This window comes from Bison bison, unplaced genomic scaffold (genome assembly GCF_000754665.1).
Source record: "Bison bison bison isolate TAMUID 2011002044 unplaced genomic scaffold, Bison_UMD1.0 scf7180017864110, whole genome shotgun sequence".
Taxonomy (NCBI): Eukaryota; Metazoa; Chordata; class Mammalia; order Artiodactyla; family Bovidae; genus Bison; species Bison bison.
The window spans coordinates 2,566,853-2,579,735 of NW_011494682.1; the positions used below are offsets into that span (position 1 = coordinate 2,566,853).

Genomic DNA, 12,883 nt, shown 5'->3' on the forward strand with positions numbered 1-12,883 from the left:
GAAATGCAAATCAAAACCTCATACCAATCAGAATGGCTATCCTAAAAAAGTCTACGAACAATAAATGCTGGAGAGGGTGTGAAGAAAAGGGAACCCTTCTGCACTGTTGATAGGAATGTAGATTGGTGCAGCCACTATGAAGAAGAGTATGGAGGTTTATTAAAAATCTAAAAGCAGAGTTACCAGAAATGATCCAGAAATCCCACTCCTGGGCATATATCTATAGAAGACAAAAACTAATTTGAAAAGACACATGCATGTACCTCGATGTTCATAGCTGCACTGTTTGTATTACCCAAGACACGGAAGTAAACTAAATGTTCATTAAAAGGTGAATAAAGAAAATGTGACATATATATACACACGCACACACACACATGCATACATAAGTGTATATATATATATTTTATATATATATATATACACACAATGGAATATTATTTAGTCATATAAAAGAATAAAATATTGCCATTTGCAGTAACATGAATGAACTTAGAGATTATCATACTGAGTGAAGTAAGTCAGACAGAGAAAGACATATGCTATATGATATCACTCATATGTGGATCTAAAAAATAATACAAATGAATGTATTTGCAAAACAGGAACAGGCTCACAGACATAGAAAACAAACTTATGGTTACCAAAAAGGAAGGACAGAAAAGGGATAAATGAGGAGTATGGGGTTAACAGATATACACAACTATACATAAAATATACAAGCAACCAGGATTTACTATATAGCACAGGGAGCTATATTCAATATCTCATAATAACCTATAATGGAAAGGAATCTGAAAAAATATATATAACTGAATCACTTTGCTGGACACCTGAAACTAACACTATTGTAAATCAACTATGCTTCAATACAAAAAAAAAATTCTAAGTCATTTCAGAAGGATCCATAGCCATGTTTTTTTTAACATGACTGATTTTTCTCTGGCTACCTTTATTTGAATTATTTCTGGATTATAGACCAAAGATCTTCCAGAGTGCTTGCCATCCAGGATACTTTGACTTATGGTCAGATGAAGGAAAATAAACCATATTTACAAAATTCTTTCTCTGTAACTTGAAATAGAAAATACTAAAATTGCCTAATGAAGTGGGAACTAAAATATGAATATTAGGGGTTAAAATGAGCTAGATAAAGACTGGGGCTTTAATAAGAGCCACCTGTAAACTAAACTATGGGGACACAGAAACTATGAGTAAAGAGAACACATGTCTCCTGAGAGAGAGAACAGTGCAAGGATAAGGAGGTATGCCATGCGATAGGGACTGTCTTTTAGGGATGCCTGAATTTGTTGTTCCAGTTCTAATTTACATTTATTTCTTGCATTGACTTATCTTTTCTTGAGATATCCATAGTGGGTCCCTGTCCTTTGCAACCAACAAGATAGCCTGTTATACCATCTAAGCTCATCTCTTGTCATTCCCTTCTTCATCCTTGCTTTGACCATACAGAACTATTGCTTGCCTTGATTGTATAAACCATATAGAACTATCAATACAAGGAGCTGTTTCTTGCCCCTGTGCCTTTGTACAGACTCTTCTTCTAGCAGAGAATTCTTTTCTCCCTCCCTAATGTCCATCCACTTGGGTGGCCATTGCCTTCCTTCAAAATGTTTAAGTATCTTTATGCACCCTCAACACATTAATTTGAAGATTAAAAAATTGTATAGCAAATATCTTTATATAATATATAATCAACCAAATTTTTACTTTTGTGAAGCCGTCACTGGAGTTCAAAGCAAGCATCATTACTTTGTTCTTACAGTGATAGAAACCATTTGTTTTGATATTTCTCTCTCTTTAATATCATAAGCTGTTCTATTGTTGCTGAAGAAAGAGTTGGTATCTTCCTCAGTTTTGTATCTCTAGCATCTCAATCAGAATCCAACATCTTTGAGGGAGTGAGGAGGAGGTAAGTTAGGTGTCCTTGGCCTTTTTGTTGCTTTACCACTTTTATTATAATACTTATAATCCCTTACCATTTTGTACAGTAATTTCTTGCCTGTGTGCTAAGTCACTTCAGTAATGTCTGACTCTTTGTGACCCTATAGACTGCAGCCTGCCAGGCTCCTCTGCCCATGGGATTCTCCAGGCAAGAATATTGGAGTAGGTTGCCACTTCCTCTTCCAGGGAATCTTCCTGACCCAAGAATCAAACCCTCATCTCTTACTTCTCCTGCATTGGCAGTCAGGTTCTTTAATGCCACCTTTAGCTTCTCTTTTTTCCCCCAGTACCCCCCAAAACAATGTCTCTATTTTGTTCATCTTTCTATCTTCAGTTCTAGCACCTTCCAGACTCTCAGTAAATGTTTTTGAATGAATGAATAAAGACTCAAATAAAATCCTCAGATCTGAAGTCATGGTCCCTGTCATTAATGAAGATAAACATGCCAAGAGGGAAAAGGGTCAATTAAGTTTTGGTCATTTTGAGTTTGAAAAGGCATGAAGCCTTGTAAACGCAGATTGAAATCTCAGAGCTGAGGTTCTATAATCTTTTAAACTAGAAAGAATTTAAGTTGTATTAGTTTCACAGTGCAGGCATCTTGAGTAAAAATTTGCCTTTAATTCATTATACTCTTCAAGATTGATGATTTGTATTAGGTTTCTCAGAAGTTACTTATTCTCAGTATGAAACAGATGGTTGAAGGAGGGGGACCAAGGACAGCATTTTCTCTGTTATTGTCTCTGAAAAGTGCTGTAGTAAACCAAATTGTAATTAATTGTGTTTGACTTTCCTAAATTACTTGTCCAGAGAGCTTCCTTTATCTTCAAACTATTTACATTTCCATGGAAATCACATTTGTCACAAAGTTTGGGGAAATGTTCCAAAAAAGGGGGTTTGTTCTAGCATGATAAATTTGATAATTACTTATAATCATTGACTTAAGACTTTTTCATTTGATGTATTGATTTCACCTACATTTATCTTAAAATTCTCTTGATATACCTCATGTAACTATGACAGAATAGCTTGAGAAATTAATTTCAATAAAATCTATTCGAGTAGTCTCAAACTTAAGCATGCATAACAATTCCCTGGATTGCAGATGTTCAGACCTCAAAGTCAAATGTTCTTTTTTCTTCTCAGGCCTGGGCCAGGGTCTGTAAATATACAGTCTTAAGAGTTGGATCAGATGTTCCTGATACAGATATCCCATGGAATGAAACATTGTTCAATTTTGTATTGTAGATGAGAAACTGAGCTAGGTGAAAATAAACCACTTGTCCAAAAATATTTACATAAAATCATTGAATGTATCAAAATAATACTTCTACTTTATCTCCTTGTATTATTGTTAGACCCTATTGACATATACCTAAGAGAAACTATTTAGAAAACAATCTATACTACACATATATTTGCTCACTGTGTAGTATGGATTGTTTTTTAAATAGTTTATCTTATGTAAGTGTAAGAAATGAGAACTATGATCTATGAGGACCCCAATTTCACATTCAACATCGTGCTTTTTGTACCATCCAGCAGGACTCAGCCCACAGTGGATTGTCAATAATTATTAAGGAATGAAACATATTTTGAGCTTTATCTCTTCTAACTCCCATCTCAGCACCAAAGTACACTAGCATAACTATTCTTTCTCTGGGGTTCAAATTAATCTATTGATGCTCATGGCTATGGAATTTATCACTTGTTTCTTTGCATTATATATATTTTGACTCTTCTATGCAGTTTAACCAATGCTTTTCAGAAGTTTGAAGTAACATAAGTGTTTCTTGAATGAATGACCTTTCTTTTTGTACTGTTCTTTTAAGTAAAAAGGTAGAACTTTATTTCCTAGTCAATTAATAGAAATATTTTAGCCCTAACCAATGTTTTTAAGACATAAGAAGAACTTTCTAATTTTAAAGTCTTTACAATACATTTATAAATTTTAGAAAATTTATCTTTGAGAGCCACTTTCTGTTTTCCTATTTCCTGCAGTCTTAAAGCACTTAGTTGGAGAAGGCAATGGCACCCCACTCCAGTACTCTTGCTTGGAAAATCCCATGGACGGAGGAGCCTGGTAAGCTGCAGTCCATGGGGTCGCTAAGAGTCAGACACGACTGAGCAACTTCACTTTCACCTTTCATGCACTGGAGAAGGAAATGGCAACCCACTTTCATGCATTGGAGAAGGAAATGGCAACCCACTCGAGTGTTCTTGCCTGGAGAATCCCAGGGACGGGGAAGCCTGATGGGCTGCCATCTATGGGGTCGCACAGAGTCGGACACGACTGAAGCGACTTAGCAGCAGTAGCAGCAAACTTACATTATGTGTTTCTGACACTTTGATTGTAATACTTTTGAAAAAGAAAAAAAAGGAAGAGATATTTCTGGATAAGACAAAACTCTTCCAGATTCTTCCTGGCCACTGTTCCTTCAAGCCCATGACCAGTGCCCAGATGAGTAGTCATATGTAAAAGAGAAAGGAAAAGGAAAATAAGAACAAGTCTATAATGATTGACATTTGGACACTCTACTGTTATATAAAGTAGGATGATATCATAGATATCAGAATTTTATTTGAAGTTATAATTAGTAAGAAACATATGAAGAATAAGACTGGGGGAACTTACCATAAGATGTGTGACAAGAGCCAATAGGCTGAAGATGAAAGTTAAGTTTTTCATTCTTTAAAGTTGCCCCTGAAAGCAGACCAATGATTGTCCATGATTAGTCAATTGATTATTTATTGTTTTCAAAATTTAAAACAAAAATTTAGTAAGGACTCTAGTATATGTTATATGATATAACAAAGAAATAGCACTGCAGCCTTTCAAAGGTGTGCTTGACATTTTGGGGAAAGGAAGCAGCATGTATGCACAGCAATATTGTTGTTTGTGATATTTTATAACAAAATAATGGGACTTGTATTTAATGAAAGGCAATTCCCAGATAGGTGTTCAAATACATTTTGAAAATAAAAGTTTTTTTGGAAAATCCTTGCTGTCTACAGTGGTGACTACTTTTAAGAGACATAACTTATTTGGGTGTACTTTTGATAGTAGTAATAACTGACAGATTTCTGTAGATTCATGACCTGGATAATGTCAGTGTGACCATATTGTTGTAAAAAAGATCAATTCTTAGCATAATTATTTTTTTAAAAAACAAAAAAGTAATCCCTCTTAGTTAGATTTATCTGAAGAGAAAATACTATGCAATATGTATCTTCCCTTTAAAGATATTATTGCCATATATTTTTCCACAAGTGATTCCCAAAAGCCAATTATTGTCCATCAGAGTCTGAATTAGGAAAAGGAGACTTTGTCCTTAATTCGGTTACAGTTTTCAGTACTATATCACAAGTGCATGACAACCTGTGTTCTGGGAAGGCAAATTCAATCACCACCATGATGACAGATTGCCTTGTGATCAGAATGATATCCGTCATCTGTGCTAACCTTGAAAATGACCTAGGACAAGAGGTCCACAGATTCTACAGTTGTAGGTTGGTGAGGCCACCCCTTTAAAATTACCTTTCTAATATGTTCTCTTAAAAGGCAGTTTCAAGATGCATTAAAAACTCAACTCAAACAAAAACAACAGAAATGTAAATATATCTTTGAGTTTAAGACTCTTCTATTCATGATTAACTTTAGAGACCATAAAATATGTCAGCAGAAAAGAGTCAATAGCTTATTAAGTTGGATGTAAATCGTGCAACTAGTCAACAGGAATGCTCTTCTCAACACACTCTTTCAGAAATTTTAGACTTAATGAGCTTTACCACTGACAATGCTTTTTTCTTAAAATACATCTGAGTTTTTCAGGTAACATGACTATTTAAATTTTTTAAGCTTTATTGAGATGTAATTGACAAATATAATATAAACTGTGTAATATTATTATTTGATATGTATACATTGTGAAAGGACTCTCCTCATTGGATTACTTAATGCGTCTATCACCTCACCTATTTATTTTTTAATGAGAACATTTAAGTTCTACTCACCAAACTTCAGAACTGATTGTCAACTATAGTCACTGTGTTATACATTAGATCCTGAGACTTTATAAGTGAAAATTTGTTCCCTTTACTAACCTCTCCTCATTTCACTCTCTACCCCCTATCCTGCTTCTATTCTCTGTTTCTATGGGTTTGGCTTAAAAAATTTTTTTTACATATAAGTGATAGCATGCACTTGTATTTTTCTCTTTGGTTTATTTCATGTAGTATAATGCCCTCTAGGTACATCTGTGTTGTTGCAAATGACAGTATTTCCTTCTTTTTAAGGTTGGATACTATTTCCATATATATAATATTCCTGGTATTATTTCATGGTATCACATCACGAAAATGATATGATTGAGAGTATGAGTAAAAGTTAGAATTCCAAAGTCAAAATCCTTACATCTATTTTCTAAGTACCTACCTTGGCAGGAGGTTCTTCTTTGGAATAACCAAACTGTTGTTTAATTTTTTTGATCAGATACTCAGCTTAGATAGCCACAATTTGAAAACACGAGAAGAAAAAGAACTTCTACAGAAAAATCTCTCTCCTTAAATACCTCTCTCTGGATTTCTATTGGAGTTAAGAGAAAGCTGGAGGAAAGGTAATATGTGTTGATTTTCTTTATGTAAACAAAGCAATGACAGTTGCAGTTACCAGTTTGGCAGCTTCGTCCATAGAACTGTGATCCAGTCATTGCCTAGCAAGCCTTGAGGAAGTATGCTGAATGCTCTAATATAGTAGTTTTCAAACTTGACTGCACATGAAAATTACCTGGGGAACTTTAACAATATTCTCAATTTTCAGACCTTACCCCAGAACAATTTATCAGAATCTATGGAGTAAGAGGACGCACAGAAGTATTTTTAAAACGTCTTTGAAATTATTGCAAAGTGAAAACTTGTGAATTACTTCTTTAAAATGGTATGAATTCTGGAATTTGCACATGTCTTGGAGAAGGCAATGGCAAGCCACTCCAGTGTTCTTGCCTGGAGAATCCCAGGGGCGGGGGAGCCTGGTGGGCTGCTGTCTATGGGGTCGCATAGAGTCGGACACGACTGAAGCGACTTAGCAGCAGCAGGAGCAGCAGATTTACATGTCAGAACTGACATGTATATGGTAAGCACTGACTTATTTTGGAAGAAGCATTTTGAAGAACAGGAAAAGAAGGCAGTTGAAATAAATGCCTTGTTTCAATTTTGAAAGTAAGAGGAAGGATCTTGTGGTGAGAAATAGAGAATTAGGAAACAGAGACTTAATAGTACTTTTAAAAAAATTTTATTTATTTATTGAAGTATAGCTGACTTACAACATTGTGTTAGTTTCAGGTGTACAGCAAAGTGATTCAGTTATATATGTATTATCTATATAATATATATACACACATGTATACATAGATTTATATTCTTTTACAGTCATCTTAATTTTATATTTCCTCCCTAGATGTGTACTTTTATCTATCGGTATTGCATACAGGTATTTGAGCTACTTAAAATATTAAATATATGGAAATGGCTTAATATATTTTTCCTAGCTAATGAATAATCGGATTACTTAAAGAGTAAGAAAATACTCCAAAATATATTGGGTTCATATGTAAATGTATACAATATACACTAGCCTAGCAAAGATGGTAGGAATGGGAAAATTACTAATCTATTTTTAATTGAATATATAGTAAATCAGATAATTTTATGTTTAAGATGAATCCAGGTACTCAGAGATTTATCCATATGAGATAATTTTTATTAAGTTGAGAAAAAATTATCCTATCCTGGAAGATATTATTCTTTATTCTCTAATAGCTATGGTGTGCTGGGTCTTTGCCACATCCTGGACTGTGTGCTAATTACTTAATGTGGATTAGATCATTTAATTCTCACAATAATCCTTTGAAATATATGTTATCACTGCCAGATTGAAGGGCCCCTAGTGGCTCAGATGGTAAAGTGTCTGCCTGCAATGCAGGAGACCCAGGTTCGATCCCTGGGTTGGGAAGATCCCCTGGAGAAGGAAATGGCAACCCACTCCAGTACTCTTGCCTGGAAAATTCCATGGACAGAGGAGCCTGGTAGGCTACAGTCCACGTGGTCACAAAGAGTCAGACATGACTGAATGACTTCACTTTTACTTTCACTGCCGGATTACTCACTGGGAAAGAAATCATAGGAGAAATCAAAAACCTAGTTCAAGTTTGCATGAATATTTAAGATAGGAATTGAACTTAAATTTGACACATTTCAAAGACTGAATCTTTTCTACTGTACTATTTTGTTTTCCAAATCCAATTGGTTTCCAGTCACCTAACTAACATACTTCAAAAAAAATGACAACACTATTGCAGTGTGGATGCAACCCACTATAAGTGATACCAATTTAGAGAATAGGAAACAGAATTTAAAAAATGGATAGAGCAGTGTAGAGAAAAAATATCAGATTGCATTATGTGTAAGTATATTTTCAAGAAACATTTTATGGTTATATAGGTGGATATATATTGGGTTACTTTGTAAATTGTGTTTGAGTTGCAGTCAGAAAAATGTGAGTCTTCTGTTGTACAGCAGTTTAGAGGTGTGTGTGGGATGAAATCAGGTAGCCTGATTGAAATCCCAGCTCCTCTCTTGTATATAGCTGTGTGTTGTATGGCCAGTGACCTAATCACTTGTATCTCACCACTGTCATCTACAAAATAAAATAGTACTAATCTGCTTTATAGAATTTGTTCTGTAGATTAAATAAAAAAGCTGGCCCATGTGACAAATAAATGTTAGTCTTTCAATAGCAATTTCTTCCTTCAGTTCAGTTCAGTCACTCAGTCGTGTCCGACTCTTTGCGATCCCATGAATCACAGCATGCCAGGCCTCCCTGTCCATCACCAACTCCCGGAGTTCACCCAAACTCACGTGCATCGAGTCGGTGATGCCATCCAGCCATCTCATCCTCTGTCATCCCCTTCTCCTCCTGCCCCCAATCCTTCCCAGCATCAGGGTCTTTTCCAATGAGTCAACTCTTCGCATGAGGTGGCCAAAGTATTGGAGTTTTAGCCTCAGCATCCAATGAACAGCCTCAGTCCTTCCAATGAACACCCAGGACTGATCTCCTTTAGGATGGACTGGTTGGATCTCCTTGCAGTCCAAGGGACTCGCAAGAGTCTTCTCCAGCACCACAGTTCAAAAGCATCAATTCTTTGGTGCTCAGCTTTCTTCACAGTCCAACTCTCACATCCATACATGACCACTGGAAAATTTCAAAATATCCTGGTATGATGAGTCTATAGTAATTGAAGGGTGTGTACATGCATGCTAAGTCGCTTCAGTTGTGTCTGACTCTGTGCGACCCTATGGACTGTAGCCCACCAGGCTCCTCTGTGCATGGGATTCTCCAGGCAAGAATGCTGCAGTGGGTTGCCCTATCCTCTTCCAGGAGATCTTCCTAACCCAGGGATAGAACATGTGTCTCTCCTGTCTCCTGCAATTACTGGGAAACCCAGTAATTGAGGGGTATTGTGTATTTAATTTGCAAAGGTGATTTGAAAGCTTTTAGTGGTGACGGGGAAATTGAGTTGAAGTTGATCTTAAACTAGCAAGTTTTCTTTGCCTTATCACGTCTTTGCTAATGATTTCATGTACCTGACAACTAGAACTCATGCACAATTTATTAGTTTGCTAATTATTTTTGACACAATTCTGTTGCTATACATTTATATGAGCCAGTAAATCATCTAAGTTAATGCTGAATACTTCATGAATTGTTACCCATTGTTACCTTTTCCAGATACAAGGGCTTCCCGGATGGCTCAGCAGGTAAAGAATCCACCTGCAAGGCAGAGAGGATGGTTTGATCCCTGGGTCAGGAAGATCCCTTGGAGGAGGAAATGGCAGCCCACTCCAGTATTCTTGCCTGGAGAATCCCATGGACAGAGGAGCCTGGTAGGCTACACTCTCCATGGGGTCACAAAGAGTTGGACACAACTGAGAGACTAAGCACGCTGGCTAGTCGCATACTTACTTTATGGAAAAGCTAACTTTTCTTTCTCCTTGGTGCTATAATTTGTTTTGATGCCAAGATACATTTTCAGTTAAGTGTTTTAAACACAAGGTTTAATTTATAGTTCTAATGGAACGCTGGCTGTGAAGGATTTAAGAAGAACACTGTCAAAAGTGAAACAGTTTCTGCATGGGTCGTAGCCAACAAAGGATTCGAGTGTCCGAAGCAAGCGGAAGCACACTTTTAAAAACAAAAACTCTTACTCAAGCGCAATTTTAATTAAAACCTGACTTTAAAAGATTTTGACTAGCTGCTTTCTAGAACAGTACCTAAAGTAGCAATCATCTTTTGTCACAGGGAATTCAAATTGCAGGTGGAGACTGTTGGTGAATAAAGTTATTTGACAGATTAAAATTTTTTCTAAAGAAATCTGTATCTATAATAATTAAATTCAGTGATGTATATTTGCTGCACTGTTATAAGAGCCCTTTTTATCCTTTAGTTCTATCAGTTCTTGCATTGTATACCTAGAGGCTATGTCTTAAATTTAAAACGGTTAGTTTATTGTTGAATTCATTCTTTTGTGTTAGGAAATCTGCTTTCTTATCTCTAGTAATACTTGTCTTTAAATCTGTCTGCTATTAGTATAACTACACCAGGTTCCTTTTGAATAGTGCTTTTGGTACAATATACATTTTTTCCCCTCAAACATTCGGTGTTGTCATGTTTAAAGAGAATTTTTGTAATCAATATATAATTTTTAAAAATTAGGTCTGACTATCTTTGTGTTTTAATTAGATAATCTATTTGCTTACATTAAATGTTAAGTACTGATATCTTTGTGTTTAAATTTATCATTTTACTGTTTGTTTTCTATGTCTCTTTATATGTTATATTTTCTTTATTTGTCTTTGATATTTATTAGCTCCATTTTTCTTGTTTTATTTCCCTTCTATTCATTTGTTAGCAATATATTCTTTTATTATTATTTTAGTTATTATCCTAGAGATTAAAGTATGCCTCCTTGGTTTATTAAAATCTATCTTAATACTTTTATTACTTCCCAGGCAGTGTGAGACTCTTACAGCATTTTAATTCAATTTACTTTCAACTTTTATGCTGTTACTATAATGAATTCTAGTTCTGCATATACATATACTAAATACATCATTAATATTTTTGAAATACCTATTTATTTAGATATATCCATATGATTATTCTTTATAGTTCTTATTTCTTTCTTCCTGTGTTTCATATTTCCATCTGAGATCGTACTCCTTTAGTTTGAATAACTCTCTTTAGAATTTCTCTATTGTGAGTCAACTGGTGACCCATTTTCTTAGATTTTTATCATCTTCAAATCTTTTTGTTTCATTTTGGAAAGATATTTTTGCAAGGTTAAAAAAAGATATTTTTTACAATGTAGAATCCTAGGGTTCTAGTTACTTTCAGCACTTTAAAAATGTCAATACAAGAAAAGAATATTATACTTATTAACATATATTCACCCAATATAGAAGCATCTAAATACATAAAACAAATACTAACAGACATAAGGAGAAATTGACTGGAATACAATAATATTAGGAGACTTTAACGTCCAACAGACATCAATGGACAGATCTTCCAAACAGAGAATCAATAAGCCAATAGAGATCCTAAATGATACAATAGAACCCTTAGACTTCATTGATACTTTGAAGACATTACAATCTAGAAAACCCAGAATAAACATTCTTTTCAAGTGTACTTGAAGCATCCTTTGTTGTTTGTTGTTGTTCAGTCTTTAGGTTGTGTCTGACTCCTTGTGATTCTATGGACTGTAGCATGCCAGACTCCTCCTGGGTTACTATTACCCTAATACATTCCACATCTAAATCATTCATTTAGATATCTCAGTTGGTGGGGGAGGGCCACAACCACCCTCTTTCAAGCTTTCATGCTCAACTATTCCCACTGGCATCTCACTTGGAACACCAGTCCATTGACCTTTTGGCTTCCTCACAATCCATCAACTCTTTGTCATTTCCCTTTTTATTCAGTACAGAGTTAAAGGCAAAATATTAAGGGAATATTCTTTCTGATATATTAAATCAGTATTTAAAAATTTAAATTATGCATAGCAGTTTTGATGGAATGAAGTTCGTGACATTGTACAGGAGACAGGGATCAAGACCATTCCCATAGAAAAGAAATGCAAAAAAGCAAAATGGCTGTCTGGGGAGGCCTTACAAATAGCTGTGAAAAGAAGAGAAGCGAAAAGCAACGGAGAAAAGGAAAGATATAAACATCTGAATGCAGAGTTCCAAAGAAGAGCAAGAAGAGATAAGAAAGCCTTCTTCAGCGATCAATGCAAAGAAATAGAGGAAAACAACAGAATGGGAAAGACATGCAAAGATGAGCTCAATAAAGGACAGAAATGGTATGGACCTAACAGAAACAGAAGATATTAAGAAGAGATGGCGAGAATACACAGAAGAACTGTACAAAAAAGATCTTCACGACCCAGATAATCACGATGGTGTGATCACTGACCTAGAGCCAGACATCCTGGAATGTGAAGTCAAGTGGGCCTTAGAAAGCATCACTACAAACAAAGCTAGTGGAGGTGATGGAATTCCAGTTGAGCTGTTCCAAATCCTGAAAGATGATGCTGTGAAAGTGCTGCACTCAATATGCCAGCAAATTTGGACAACTCAGCAGTGGCCACAGGACTGGAAAAGGTCAGTTTTCATTCCAATCCCAAAGAAAGGCAATGCCAAAGGATGATCAAACTACCGCACAATTGCACTCATCTCACACGCTAGTAAAGTAATGCTCAAAATTCTCCAAGCCAGGCTTCAGCAATATGTGAACCATGAACTTCCAGATGTTCAAGCTGGTTTTAGAAAAGGCAGAGGAACCAGAGATCAAATTGCCAACATC

General features: G+C 35.5%; 1 protein-coding gene across 1 annotated transcript in view; it reads left to right on the forward strand.

The window, feature by feature from the left end:
- The first annotated feature begins 5,371 nt into the window (after window positions 1-5,371).
- Window positions 5,372-12,883, forward strand: part of LOC104987984 — an 18,256-nt gene continuing 10,744 nt past the window's right edge. The window contains exons 1-3 of the mRNA XM_010839118.1: window positions 5,372-5,473; window positions 6,469-6,575; window positions 9,746-9,774. Of these exons, the coding sequence (XP_010837420.1) occupies window positions 5,372-5,473; window positions 6,469-6,575; window positions 9,746-9,774 (238 nt within the window). The remainder of the gene's footprint in view (window positions 5,474-6,468; window positions 6,576-9,745; window positions 9,775-12,883) is intronic.